Genomic DNA, 12,633 nt, shown 5'->3' on the forward strand with positions numbered 1-12,633 from the left:
CTCTGCTAAAACTGATAAGATATCAGGTTTCTTTAATGATAAAAATAATGTTTCATTTATTAGTAATCGCTCACACTTACAAACGTATCTGTAGAGTACGCATCGTTTGTTTATTAGACAGTGATATGTGGTTTGTGACTAAAACCGAGGCAACTTGCAATAGACCAAACAATATATTCACAAGAAAAAAATGTTTTTATCGCTCAGCTATAGTGACTATGAAGGTTCTTGAATACCATACCATATTATAAAGGTTTTTCTTTATTTTTGTTTTAGAAATAGACGATGGGGATGTACACACCTCATATTCTCACAAGTTTCACGCCATTGCGTCATTGGCTAGAAAGAAAATTGTTAGTGTATGGACCAAGAAGACATTATATAAACGGGTGCCAATATTAAAATGGATTCCTCAGTATACGTCTGCTGATGGAGTAGGTAAGCATCAATAATAGTAGACGTTGATTTTAAAATAAAAGATTTTTTTCTGTATTAATGTTGGAGAAAACTTTTGGTCAATGCAGACTCGTACCACGCTCTTCAAACCTAACTCATCAATATCAGAGAAACGTCTAAAAATCTTCGAAATAATGGGGAAGGAAGTAGAAGAGTGAAGAGTTCCCTCCATATTCACCTAATGTTGCTCTATTTAAATATTGTTTATTTTATGACAATAACAAATAATTGGTAGATTTTTAAATTGCATCTAAAGCTAAGCTAACAATATTCAATTTATTCAATTTAAAATTAAATAATTTCTTATTACGCTACGAAGTGATTCCAACACCAAATGATAAAAACAATTCAATGCTAACACATGGTATATAAAACTGAATGTTGCCAATACTAATCCAACGTTGTTTCAGGTGATCTCTTAGCCGGAATTACTGTAGGCCTCACGGTCATACCCCAGGCGCTAGCTTACGGGAATATCGCCGGTGTTCCTCCACAATACGGTCTCTATGGTTCCTTTTTGGGTTGTTTCATATATATACTTCTGGGAAGTTGCAAGGATGTACCTGTTGGACCCACTGCTGTAGCAGCTCTGTTAACATATCAAGCTGTCAACGGCCATGGTATTGAACACGCCATTCTCCTATGTTTCTTATCGGGAATTGTGCAGCTTATCATGGGATTTTTTGGTTTAGGTAAGTGACAAGTATTAAAAACTTATTAATCAAGACGTTTGCGTATCTAAATTCATTTAAAACTTACGATATTTCCTATCAAGTTTAGCAATTACTCTAATTTCAGGGTTCCTAATTGATTTTGTGTCAGGACCAGTATCTTCTGGTTTTACGTCAGCTGCAGCTTTAATCATTGTTACGTCTCAAATGAAAGATTTGTTTGGTATAAGCGCCTCTGGAAACACTTTCGTGGACACCTGGAAGAGCATTTTCAACGATATTCATAACATTCAACTGTGGGATACAGTGATTGGTGTTGTGTGTATTGTTGTTTTACTTTTATTAAGGGTAAGTTTTTGCTTTAGAGAAGAAATACTAGTAGGTTATTTTATGAATTAAGTTATTTCTTGCGGTCTATAAATATTTCTTGACACAATATTGTATTCAATGGTGAATATTGATGATAAACTGAAATAACGAACCTCAACCAATTAATTAATATCGATATTATTGATGATGACAGGCTTTAGTTATTTCTATTTCAAATAACCTCGGTTTTGGTCGCAATATTTCAGAAATTACCTTAAATTCCATAATTTTTGCACCATAAGTTGGGTCAATTCTTCTATTTCTTGATTACCCTCTTGTTTTTAATTTTTACCTTTTTCATTTACACTTGAAATTACTCCAATTGTTTCTACAACTCGGATATTCGCTCATATTCAAGTTCTTTTAGAACAAGCAATGCTTGTTTGATTGTTGTTGATTTATGAGTTATTGCCTGCCATTTATGTTATTGCATATGCCACTTATATACTTATTGTATTTTAGTAGAGTTAAGAGAATTCTCGCACATATCGATATTGTTTTATTTTTCCATGTTTTTATCTCCATGACAAAAATGAAAGGTATGTTTAAAAATGTAGATTGTTTGTAGCTAGTTAATATTGGCCGATGTAATTCTGTGCAAGCATTTCAAATATAATGTGTACTTTTTCACGAAGGATAAATATCTTTTTTAGTTTTCTATAATATAAATAAATTGGAATGATAATATTATGTTTCGTATTTTTAGCATTTTTAAACGATTTTCGTTGGATTCTTGGTAAATGCCTATTTTCGTTCATATCTATCTTATTAACATACATAAAGTATGTATCCCTCTGGAGATATTTTGGTTTGGATATATGATTTAATTTGAAATTATTGACTTAATATTAACATTTTAACATCAACTTTTGCCAAACCTGTGATTTAATTTTTTTTTATAAACATATATTTAAAAGTCTCCTTTTACCAACTATGGGTTTATCTGGACTGGGCCTAAAGTTTAACGTGGGCTCCGAACCACGGTCCTCAGCATTAAGCCTACCGACTGGCGAGTGACCAACTTTAGAAATCATCCCAGAAGACATCTGTCTTACCCAGCCTGGTTACTGTCGTCACTGGGATCATTTTCCTTGTCGAATTTTACACTCTTGCCTGGAATATTCACAAATTTTAAACAATCACAAACATAAATTTACGACCATGCCTCAGCAGGATTCGAACCCGCGGCTATCGCAACAGTAGTAGGACCGTCCCATCGCCTTTACCATTGCGCCACCAAGCCGGCTTGTGATTTTATTTATTGTTATTTATTTAGTTGAACCTGTATAGCATCTCATCTTATTCATAAATTATTGCTGTAGTTAGTTAATGTGCAGTTCAAAATTACTAATCACAATTTTTGGTCTAGCTTCATAGTGTGTGTATTGCCCAAAATCATAATCCGTTATTATTGTTAATTACTGCATCTAATATTAAGAAATTAAAATGTTTACATTTCTCCTGTTCTGCTAAACAAATGTATATTAAATAATTTAAAAATATAACAGTTTATATATCAAAAGGTCACGTCGCTTATTTCGGACAGTTTGTTGAATTTTAGACAATTTATTTTAAAACTAAAAAAAGATCTTAATGTTTCCTTACAGACAAATAAATAAGCAATATATTCATGAAGTTAAAGTTCACCATTATAAATAACATGATAATAAAAATTTGTTAAATAAATAGCATAGTAACAAACATCGTTAACAAAATCTTATTATGTTTCAGGTGGTAGCCCAGCTCAATTTTGGTGACTCGCCAGACTCAACAAAAGCAAACAAAATTATCAACAAATCGCTATGGGTTTTCGGCACTTCCAGAAATGCCATATTGGTCGTTATTTCCGGAATAATGGGTTATTTCTTCTGTGTTAGTGGTAAGTTTTAATTGTATGGTTCCAAAATAGGCTCTAACCTTAATTTCATTTAATCTTAGGGGAACCTCCATTCAAAGTTATTGGGAGTATACCTGAAGGACTGCCTGACGTCAAACTACCTCCCTTCGGTTATAGTATCTCGAAAAATGGTACTACAACAGATGTATCTTTTATGGAAATGATTGGAAACTTAGGCAGCGGTATTATTGTAGTACCGTTAGTCGGTTTCTTAGAAAATATGGCTATTTGTAAGGCCTTCTGTAAGTATAATGTATACTTTATAATAATATATGCATTTGGAAATAACTTCAAGTGAAACATCCAATGTTCATTATAGTTCCTCGCCATTTGCTATATTTCCTTAACGTTCTGTTGCCATTTTAGTTTGTCAAAAGTTTGAGCACATCAAATGATACTTTTTGGTAATTATTCAATAATTGTCCTAGTATCGGGCTTAATAAAATATTTCTTAGTCAGATCATATAGAATAAATCAGAACAAATATGTGTAAAATAGTTACTTAACTAACTTTGTTGCTTCTTGATCTGTTATGAACGGATTAATTATAATATATAACAAGTTTAAAGTTTTTTAAGTTTAGTTTTCTAATTCTTAATTTTGAAACTTACAATACCTATCAATGCCTGTGCGTGCAGCGTTTTTTTTTTTAATTAAATAGGAAAAATACATTATCCACTGTCCGAATGCCATATTGTTCTATATGAGAAACATAAGTTATTTTAAAAACTATTGCTGTTTTATAATTAGATATTTTCTAAATCAAAAGACACATTCTTTAGTTACATATTATATTAATCATATTATTTATGTAAAATTTATCAATTTTAAGTGAACTAAAATTCGACAACATTTAAAAATGATATAATATATTTTCTTTTCCAGCTAATGGCAAGCCAATAGACGCAACACAAGAACTGATAGCGATAGGAACATCAAACCTTATCAACTCGTTCGTACAAAGCTTCCCTGGAACTGGATCTTTATCCAGAAGTGCTGTGAATAATGCCAGCGGCGTGCGAACACCTTTAGGTGGATTGTATACCGGAATTTTGGTGATCGTAGCTTTATTATTTCTAACTCCATATTTCTACTACATTCCTAAAAGCACATTGGCAGCTATTATCATCGCTGCTGTCATATTTATGGTGGAAGTTAAGGTTGTGAAGCCTATGTGGAGATCGAAAAGTAATATTGACTTGTTTAGCTTTAACACAAACACTATATTGATTTTTTTAATTTCAGAAAGCGACTTCTTCCTTGCTATAGTTACTTTCGTGTCATGCTTGATTCTTCCTCTCGAACAAGGCATTCTTGTAGGCATAGGCATCAACTTAATCTATATACTCTACCATGCAGCAAGACCAAAAATTTCTGTAGAAAAATTAACGGTAAGTCTGCGTTATTGTTTTATTTATTTGTATTTAGTATCAGAAACAAGTTTAAATGAATTTTCATACCACCTGCTGACCACTGATTAATAAGAAGATATAGAAATTCAAATATTTCGTTATGTTTAATATCTCAAACGTTCTAATACCATGTACGACTTTAATTTAATATATTATTGTCAAAAATTCAAGGTTAATGATTCGAAATTGTTATTAAATAACGGTCTAATTTTTTTGAACGTTATTCATGATATATTAGTGGGATTAATATAACTGGTATAACCGATAAAAAGTAAGCGCTTGCTTCTTTATAAATGAAATATATAAAAGTCATAAAAAATTCAGAAGTGTTACATTACAACGAACTATATGACCTGTTGATTAAAAAAATATGTACAACCATTATTCAATCCGTTATTTTACCGAGAATTATTTTAGCGAACGGTCATCAGCCAGGTCTGTAAAATTCCATTCAGTTGAAACTTTACGACCCGGACCTACATTATTTTTAAACACATCCACATTATATAACAATTAACTTAGTCGATATATCGTACAATGCAGCCATGGTGCGGGTAAAGTGGAAAAATATAAACACGAATAATTATTCTATTGATGGATTTAAGATAATGGAAATTTTATGCGGGAATGAAAACCGTATATTCGTTTTCATGACCTGGGTGGCAATGAATTGTGTTCAAGAAGATGTTGGTCAGAAACCTCTTCAAGATTTAAAATATTTAGGTCTAGGTTATCAAAGGAGTTTTGTTATAACAATGTCCAATGAAATGACACAGTGATACATTTAATGTTATTGATTATTTATATTTTGAGTTTCCATTATTTAACTTTTAATTGCGATGCTTCTAACCTTAAATTTGCAATTGTTTTTTAAAAGACCTCTTCTGTTTTTTGTACGATTCGGCTATTCGTAATATTGATGTAACATTAGCAACAGAATTTCGAATACAAAGCCCATAAGTATTTAATAATTCTTAACTGTTGAGTTAAAGATATTTGTTCAAACTTAGATTTTTTAGTTGTGTAGTTATGCATTATCGGCCTTTTATAACTATGGAACACTGTGTCAACAAGATGAGCGTGATCATCATTATATATCAGTACAGGTCATATGGTTGAAGATATTTTTTAATGCTATAAATCCTCTACTGTATTTCGGGCTCTTTTAACTCTTATATATGGGAGAAGTTAATTTTGCACTGATTTGCTTTCAACAATATAAATTTTATTTGAGTTTTTTGTGTTGAGAAAAGATTTTGGAAATTAGTTCCTTTTGGAAATAACTCCTCTGAATTCCTTATTAATTTTATACACCAAAAAATATATATAGAAGGGAATCTGCCGTATATAGATAATGACATTTTATACAATAATATGTAGTATTTTAACCGTAAAACGTTATTCCAATGCTACTGTTCATATTAAGCATATATGTTGAAAATAGTTTTAAAATATTATATATTCTCACAATCCATTTGTACGATAATAACAGTTCAATTGAAAAGTCAAATATTAGCATTTTTTTATTCAACATAATTCCCTTTAAGGGTGATAAACTGATTATAGCGACCCTCGAACTTTTCTATACCATCTTTGTAGTACGATTTGTTTTTTACTTCAAAATATGCCTCAGTTTCGGCTATCAACCCTTCATTCGACGAAAATATCTTTTCAGCGAGCATTCTTTTGAGATCTGAGAATAGTTAATAGTCGCTGGGGGCCAGATCTGGAGAATACGGTGGATGAGGAAACAATTCGAAGCCCACTTCATAAATTTTTCCATCGTTTTCGCTGACTTGTGACACGGTGTATTGTCTTGGTGAAGCAGCACTTTCTTTTTCTTAAATTTTTGCCTTTTTTGGCGATTTTGTCCTTCAAACGGCCCAATAACGCTATGTAATAGTCACTGTTGATGGTCCTTCATTTTTCAAGGTAGCCAATAAAAATTATTCCATGCGCATCCCAAAATATAGGCGCCATAACCTTGCCAGCCAACTGTTGCGTTTGCCCACACTTTAGAGCGGGTTTATCGTGTACAGTCTACGCGGATGACAGTCGACAGTTAGTAATACTTTAAAAAGATTATTATGCAGTATTTAATATATAACAAAGCAATATATAAACATCATAACCGTAATTTGAACAAATTCATGGACATTTTAATGCGCATAAAAACGATATCATGTTAAAGTATGAATCATCGTCTACTACCAACAATACACGTTTTCTGATTGTTTATAATTAACAGACGCACAGACTACTTCCTCGACGATCAGCCGCTCACTGATATGAACTTTTTTCGAAACTATATATTGCTTTAGACAGTTGAATGAACAAGCTTCCTAGAAACGTTCAACCTATTTTTTGATAATGCTGCCAGGCAATGAATCGAATCTGAAACCGTATTAACTTTGCTGATTGTCCAATACATGTATATATTTTAGATTATTTCTTTTCAGTTATATATTGATTTTATTGAATCTTATTTCATTGACAACTTGTTGATTATATAACGTGGATTAGTACAATATTATTGTATCTCAATAAATTTTCTAACAAAACAACTTGCAGGAAACCATATTTATCAAGATACTCTTCAACAAACTTAAAGTCCATTGCACCTCTATTTTTTTAACCTTTTTCGTACAACGATTTGTCTTTGGTCTCAAATTATAGTTCAATATCGGCAAACACTTCTTTATTTGAATCAAATATCTTTCGTCAGAGCATTCTTTTGAGGTTCGCAAACAAGCGGTCAGATCTAGACTATACGATAGGTCAACATCAAAGCAATCCAAGGCTTTTGGATTGCGCATTTTACCAATTGCGCCATCTGTTGATTCACTTTACACCAATCCGACAAAAAAAAACCGGGTTGTGTTGTATAATAATGCTCTAAAAAGATTCAAGGTCGCGTTACGTGTTACTTCAACTAAAATCAAAATACACTATTTTATTTCGGTATTAATAAGCCAGTATATATATTTTTCATCGTGATGATATGAATCATCATTTCAAATAAAAGGAATATAGAATTATCTAAAACAATTAATTATTTACAGAAAGAAATTAAAAAATGTATGAAAATATATAGGAAATGATAAAAAAATGTTATCTCAAACAAGCAACTTTTGCATTTTCTTATTTAATTATTATTGAGTTCAAATTCTTTATATTATTTATTAACAATTAGGCTAGGTCGCTTAACAATTGTTTACATTCTTTCTTTGTGTAGATATATTATATATACTCTTCTTAATAAATTCCCTTAGGGAAAGTTACATCCCTAACAACATCTAAATTATTTTATTAATTAAAACATTCGGGATTGCCACATGAACCATCGTTTAAATCTATTGAACCCTAACAACACTTATTGTCAATGCCAAAATGAGATATATACAATTTTCAAAAATGTTATTTAGTCTTAGTTTAGGTGTTGAAAACCCAAATAATTTCAGAACGGATTGAATTACAATGACAACATACTTTGTAATAATTGTAATATTTATAATGCTAGAATGAAATAAACATATTAAATTCCAGGAAAAAGAAATGTGTTAAGATTATACAATATGTCCTTTAAAGTAAGGCATTGAAATAATTGAAACAGAGCTTGTTTCGATTATTACGAACCAAAGAAGAAATTTAACATTTTCTTGCAAAAAACGGATACATAAATACCGACATTGTTTAACTCAATAGCGAACAATTTTCTTTTTTCCTTTTATAATTAAATCATTGAGTGATATGATACTCAACGTGAATTTCAAACTATCAATGTTCGGTCTTATTCTTCATCAACTTCATCGACAAAGTTCTTAAGACTTATGGTGAGATTTTTGAATATACTTATTACAAATGTAACAGGTCAATTGAAAAGTCCCCGGCCTACCATAATAAAACAATTTTTCTTTTGGGAAAATTAGTTTTTTTTTCATTCAACATAATTCCCTTCACTGATTATAGCGACCCTCCATCTTTTCGATATCATTTTTGTAGTACGATTTGTGCTTTGCTTCAAAATAGACCTCAGTTTCGGCGATACTTCTTCATTCGACGAAAATTTCTTCCCAGCGAGTATTATTTTGAGATCTGAGAACAGAAAATAGCCGCTGAGGGCCAGATCTGGAGATTACGATGAATGAGGAAGCAATTCGAAGCCCAATTCATACATTTTTGCCATCGTTTTCACTGACTTGTGACACGGTGTATTGTTGAAAAGTAGTAGTGGTGTTGTAGTGGTGACGCACCTTTTTTCTTCAAATGCGGCCTTTTTTGGGCGATTTCATCCTTCAAACGGTCCAATAACGCTATGTAATAGTCGCTGTTGATGGTCTTTCCTTTTTCAAGGTAGTTAATGCAAATTATTCCATGCGCATCCCAAAATACAGACGCCATGACCTTGCCAGTCAACTGTTGCATTTTACCACGCTTTGGAGGGGTGCAGTCATCGTGTGCAGTCCACTCGGAAGAATGTCGTTTGGGACTTCGGAGTGAAATGATGGTGCCATGTTTCATCCATTGTCACATATCGACACAAAAACTCGGGTTTATTACGCTTGATCATCTTCAAACACTGCTCCAAATCATCAAGTTGTCGTTGTTTTTGGTCAAAAGTGAGCTCGCGCGGCACCCACTTTACACAAAGCTTTCTCATATCCAAATATTCGTGAATGATATGATGCACAAGTTCAGTTGATATCTTTAGAATGTCTGCTATTTCATTAAATTTCAATTTACGGTCATTCAAAATGATTTTGGGGATTTTTTAATGCTTTCGTCGGTAACATCCTCTTTTGGGCGTCCACCAGGTCTAAACTTGATGGTTGATTTTCCTGGGACAGTGTCCGGAATTTCGGCATCAAGCCAAGTTTCACTTCAAAGATCAATATTTTATCAAAACGCGAAATTCCTTTTTATCAATTTTTTTCACCTTGAAAAAGTTGATTCACTCAAAATGCTATAATTCACACAATAATGATCCGACAGCTATCAAATTTATACACGCATCTTTTGAGGATTAGGTCTAATTAAAAAACACATCGATTTAATTCTCTTAGCGCCATCTATGTGTCAGGTCAGGAATTGACCTATTATGTATGTCTATATACATCTATTGTAGATCACTCAAAAATAATTTATAGTTCTAGTATAATTGTTAATCGGAAATACTGATGAGTATTGTAAAAGTAACGCGTGTTAATATGTGTTTTTTTTTTGTTTACAGTCCTCCGGAGGAGCCGAATACCTTCTCCTCACTCCGGACCGTTGCCTTATCTTCCCGTCCACGGACTACGTCAGGAACTTAGTGACGAAACACTCCATCCGCCAAGGAATACCAGTAATAATCGATTGTTCCCACATTTACGGTGCCGACTACACTGCAGCCTTGGTAATAGAGACCCTAACAAACGACTTTGCCTCCCGAGACCAACCGTTACTCTTTTTCAACCTAAAACCATCAGTCAGCTCGGTGTTCGAAGGCCTGAGCCCGAAAGATTTCGTCGTTTTCTACGATTACAACGAGATCGACGATCTGTTGAAGAATAGGTCCTGCATCAAGAAACAAATGGAAATCATGGACGTATAGTGGCGTCCCGAATCCGCTCAATACTGTCGTTCCTCATATAAATATGCAACATATAGGATTGCTAATTATTCTACAGGGTTTGTTCTTTATGATTAATCGAACCTAGTGAGCAGAATAGTGATCTGCGTGAAGACGTATTTGTCGTTTTGTTGTACTGACCTTCTCGAATGTTATAAGGGAAAAAAATGGGAATCGCGGAACTGAGAGTAAAACCCGTAACAAATCATGTGACTGTTGGAAATCGTATTTTTTGTTCTAATCATAGGCGTATCATGAGTTGCAGTTTCTTCTTGATGTGAGTTTTTTAGGTAAAAACTATAATCAAACCATCGAATAGTTAATTTATTGTATTCTCTACGTTGAAATCATGATAATCTTCCAGAGACTAAATACACTGTATAAATAAATACATTATTTTAATTACTGAAATCGGATAACAATTATTTAGTAAAATTAGTTTCAACAATTAAAAAAAAACGCTGGGAATGAATTAGAATAATACTAATAACTTCAATTCTATTTTATATCAATATAAAAAAAATTTAATAAATACCATTAAAAAAATTAGGCCAAGAAAGTTTGGAAATCATAATACACTAAAATTAACCTCTTATAACTAATTCTATTAATATTCATATCTCAGTAAAAATTTATTTAACTTATTTATATTTATCCCGTTATGAAATTATATATAGTTTTAGTAATTAATAACCATAATGAAATAATTTTTTAAAAATACTAACGGAATAAGTGTATAATTTATTAATATTATTGTTTGTAAATACTGTTCTAACAACTAACTGTAAACTTGTTGCGCTGCTGATTTCTGTTACCGTTCAACTCTTAAGTTCCCTTTCCTCAAGAAAACTGTCTCAGTGTCATTGGCAACTTCTCTGTGATACCGAAGGTCAATTATTTCTAACCAATTTCACACACGAATCCGAGATAGTTTTCGGCTTTTCAATTTTTCATTTGTAAGGTCGGCGCCAAATCCTTCCCCACCTTTCCATTAGTGAGATTAGTTTATCTAGCGAGATCTGTATAGGTTATGTTTTAATTATAATATTAGGTTATGTACATTTCGTCTTTCGAGCTCGATTTTGGTGGCCCCCTTCCTTTTTGTAGATAAAAATGTAGTTAATACTTAACATTATTTCTGTAAAGCTGCAAGTTAAACGTTACCCTACTTAAGATACATTATCTTGTACATATAGATTTAGATGATATGTAAGAAAATAAATGTTGTTTTTTATCGATGAATGTTGTTTCTATTTAGTTAGTTTTGTGTTGTAAATAGTGTAAGTTCTAACATTATCAACGGAAAATTCGCAGTTAAGCACCTATAATAAGAATATATACAGAACCTTGAAAAGAACATTCAAATTGATCAAAGAATAATTTCTTGAAATGGGTTGTTGGGAAGTAATAGAAGTTAAACAAAGAATAATAATTAATAGAACTGAATTTTTAACTTTAACTTAAAGTTGTTCACTTTGAACCAACGGGAAATTTGCATTTAATCAGCCTACAGCAGTACCATTTTGTGTTCGGTGGGTGAATTACCCATATGTGAAATTTCTAAAAGATTATTCAAAGTAAAAAAGCCATAAAATAAAACTATTTTTGTAAAATTAATTTATTCGAAAACGAGACTCTGATAGCTAGACTTAGAGATCAAATAAAACACTGGTCTTTCCGACCGAGGTTATATAAAAATAATTAAAACATGTGTACTAAGCCCAATACATTAATGCAATAGTCTCAGGTTCAAAATCCTAAAATATCGATAGCTGTATCATCAACAGACTGGACACAATTTATTTATACATGTGATAGACCGCATATATAAAAGCATAAAGCTTTAAAAGCAGCTAAAGTTTCGAAATTATACGTTTAGATTGTATTCTGTGATTGCCAGGTGTGTTGGTAATCCATTTAATTTTTTTTTTCGCTAAATAGACCACGCTTTATACAATGGATTGTTGAAATTTATGCAAAGCATTTGATTTCCATTGGATTATATACATTTTCTCCATCTCTCAGGCCGTTTAGGGGTGGCATTCTAAAAGAACAGTTTCTCCCTTGAGCTAAATGATTCAGCAAGTCATTTTTTAACTTCCTCGTAATAAACAATGTGCTGTTCTGCAAGCATATGCCCCATTAATATGAAAATGTGGTAGTCGGATGGAGCCAGATCTGGAGTGTACGGCGGGAGCGATAAAACTTTCCAACCAA

General features: G+C 32.2%; 1 protein-coding gene across 2 annotated transcripts in view; it reads left to right on the forward strand.

The window, feature by feature from the left end:
- Positions 1-11,654, forward strand: part of LOC143206522 (sodium-independent sulfate anion transporter) — a 39,988-nt gene extending 28,334 nt beyond the window's left edge. Inside the window, exons 1-9 of one of the 2 annotated variants that reach the window (XM_076419108.1) lie at positions 69-224; positions 277-438; positions 867-1,148; positions 1,255-1,475; positions 3,228-3,375; positions 3,435-3,635; positions 4,279-4,581; positions 4,639-4,784; positions 10,036-11,654. In XM_076419108.1, the coding sequence (XP_076275223.1) occupies positions 191-224; positions 277-438; positions 867-1,148; positions 1,255-1,475; positions 3,228-3,375; positions 3,435-3,635; positions 4,279-4,581; positions 4,639-4,784; positions 10,036-10,398 (1,860 nt within the window). In that variant the 5' untranslated portion in view covers positions 69-190 and the 3' untranslated portion in view covers positions 10,399-11,654. Of the gene's footprint in view, positions 1-68; positions 225-276; positions 439-866; positions 1,149-1,254; positions 1,476-3,227; positions 3,376-3,434; positions 3,636-4,278; positions 4,582-4,638; positions 4,785-10,035 lie in introns of those variants that run through there. The other variant, XM_076419107.1, reaches the window with a different exon arrangement.
- The last annotated feature ends 979 nt before the right edge of the window (positions 11,655-12,633 follow it).

The sequence above is a fragment of the Rhynchophorus ferrugineus genome, unplaced genomic scaffold, assembly GCF_030347505.1.
Source record: "Rhynchophorus ferrugineus isolate W39M unplaced genomic scaffold, kcgeb_rfMv2 rfM1, whole genome shotgun sequence".
NCBI lineage: Eukaryota > Metazoa > Arthropoda > Insecta > Coleoptera > Curculionidae > Rhynchophorus > Rhynchophorus ferrugineus.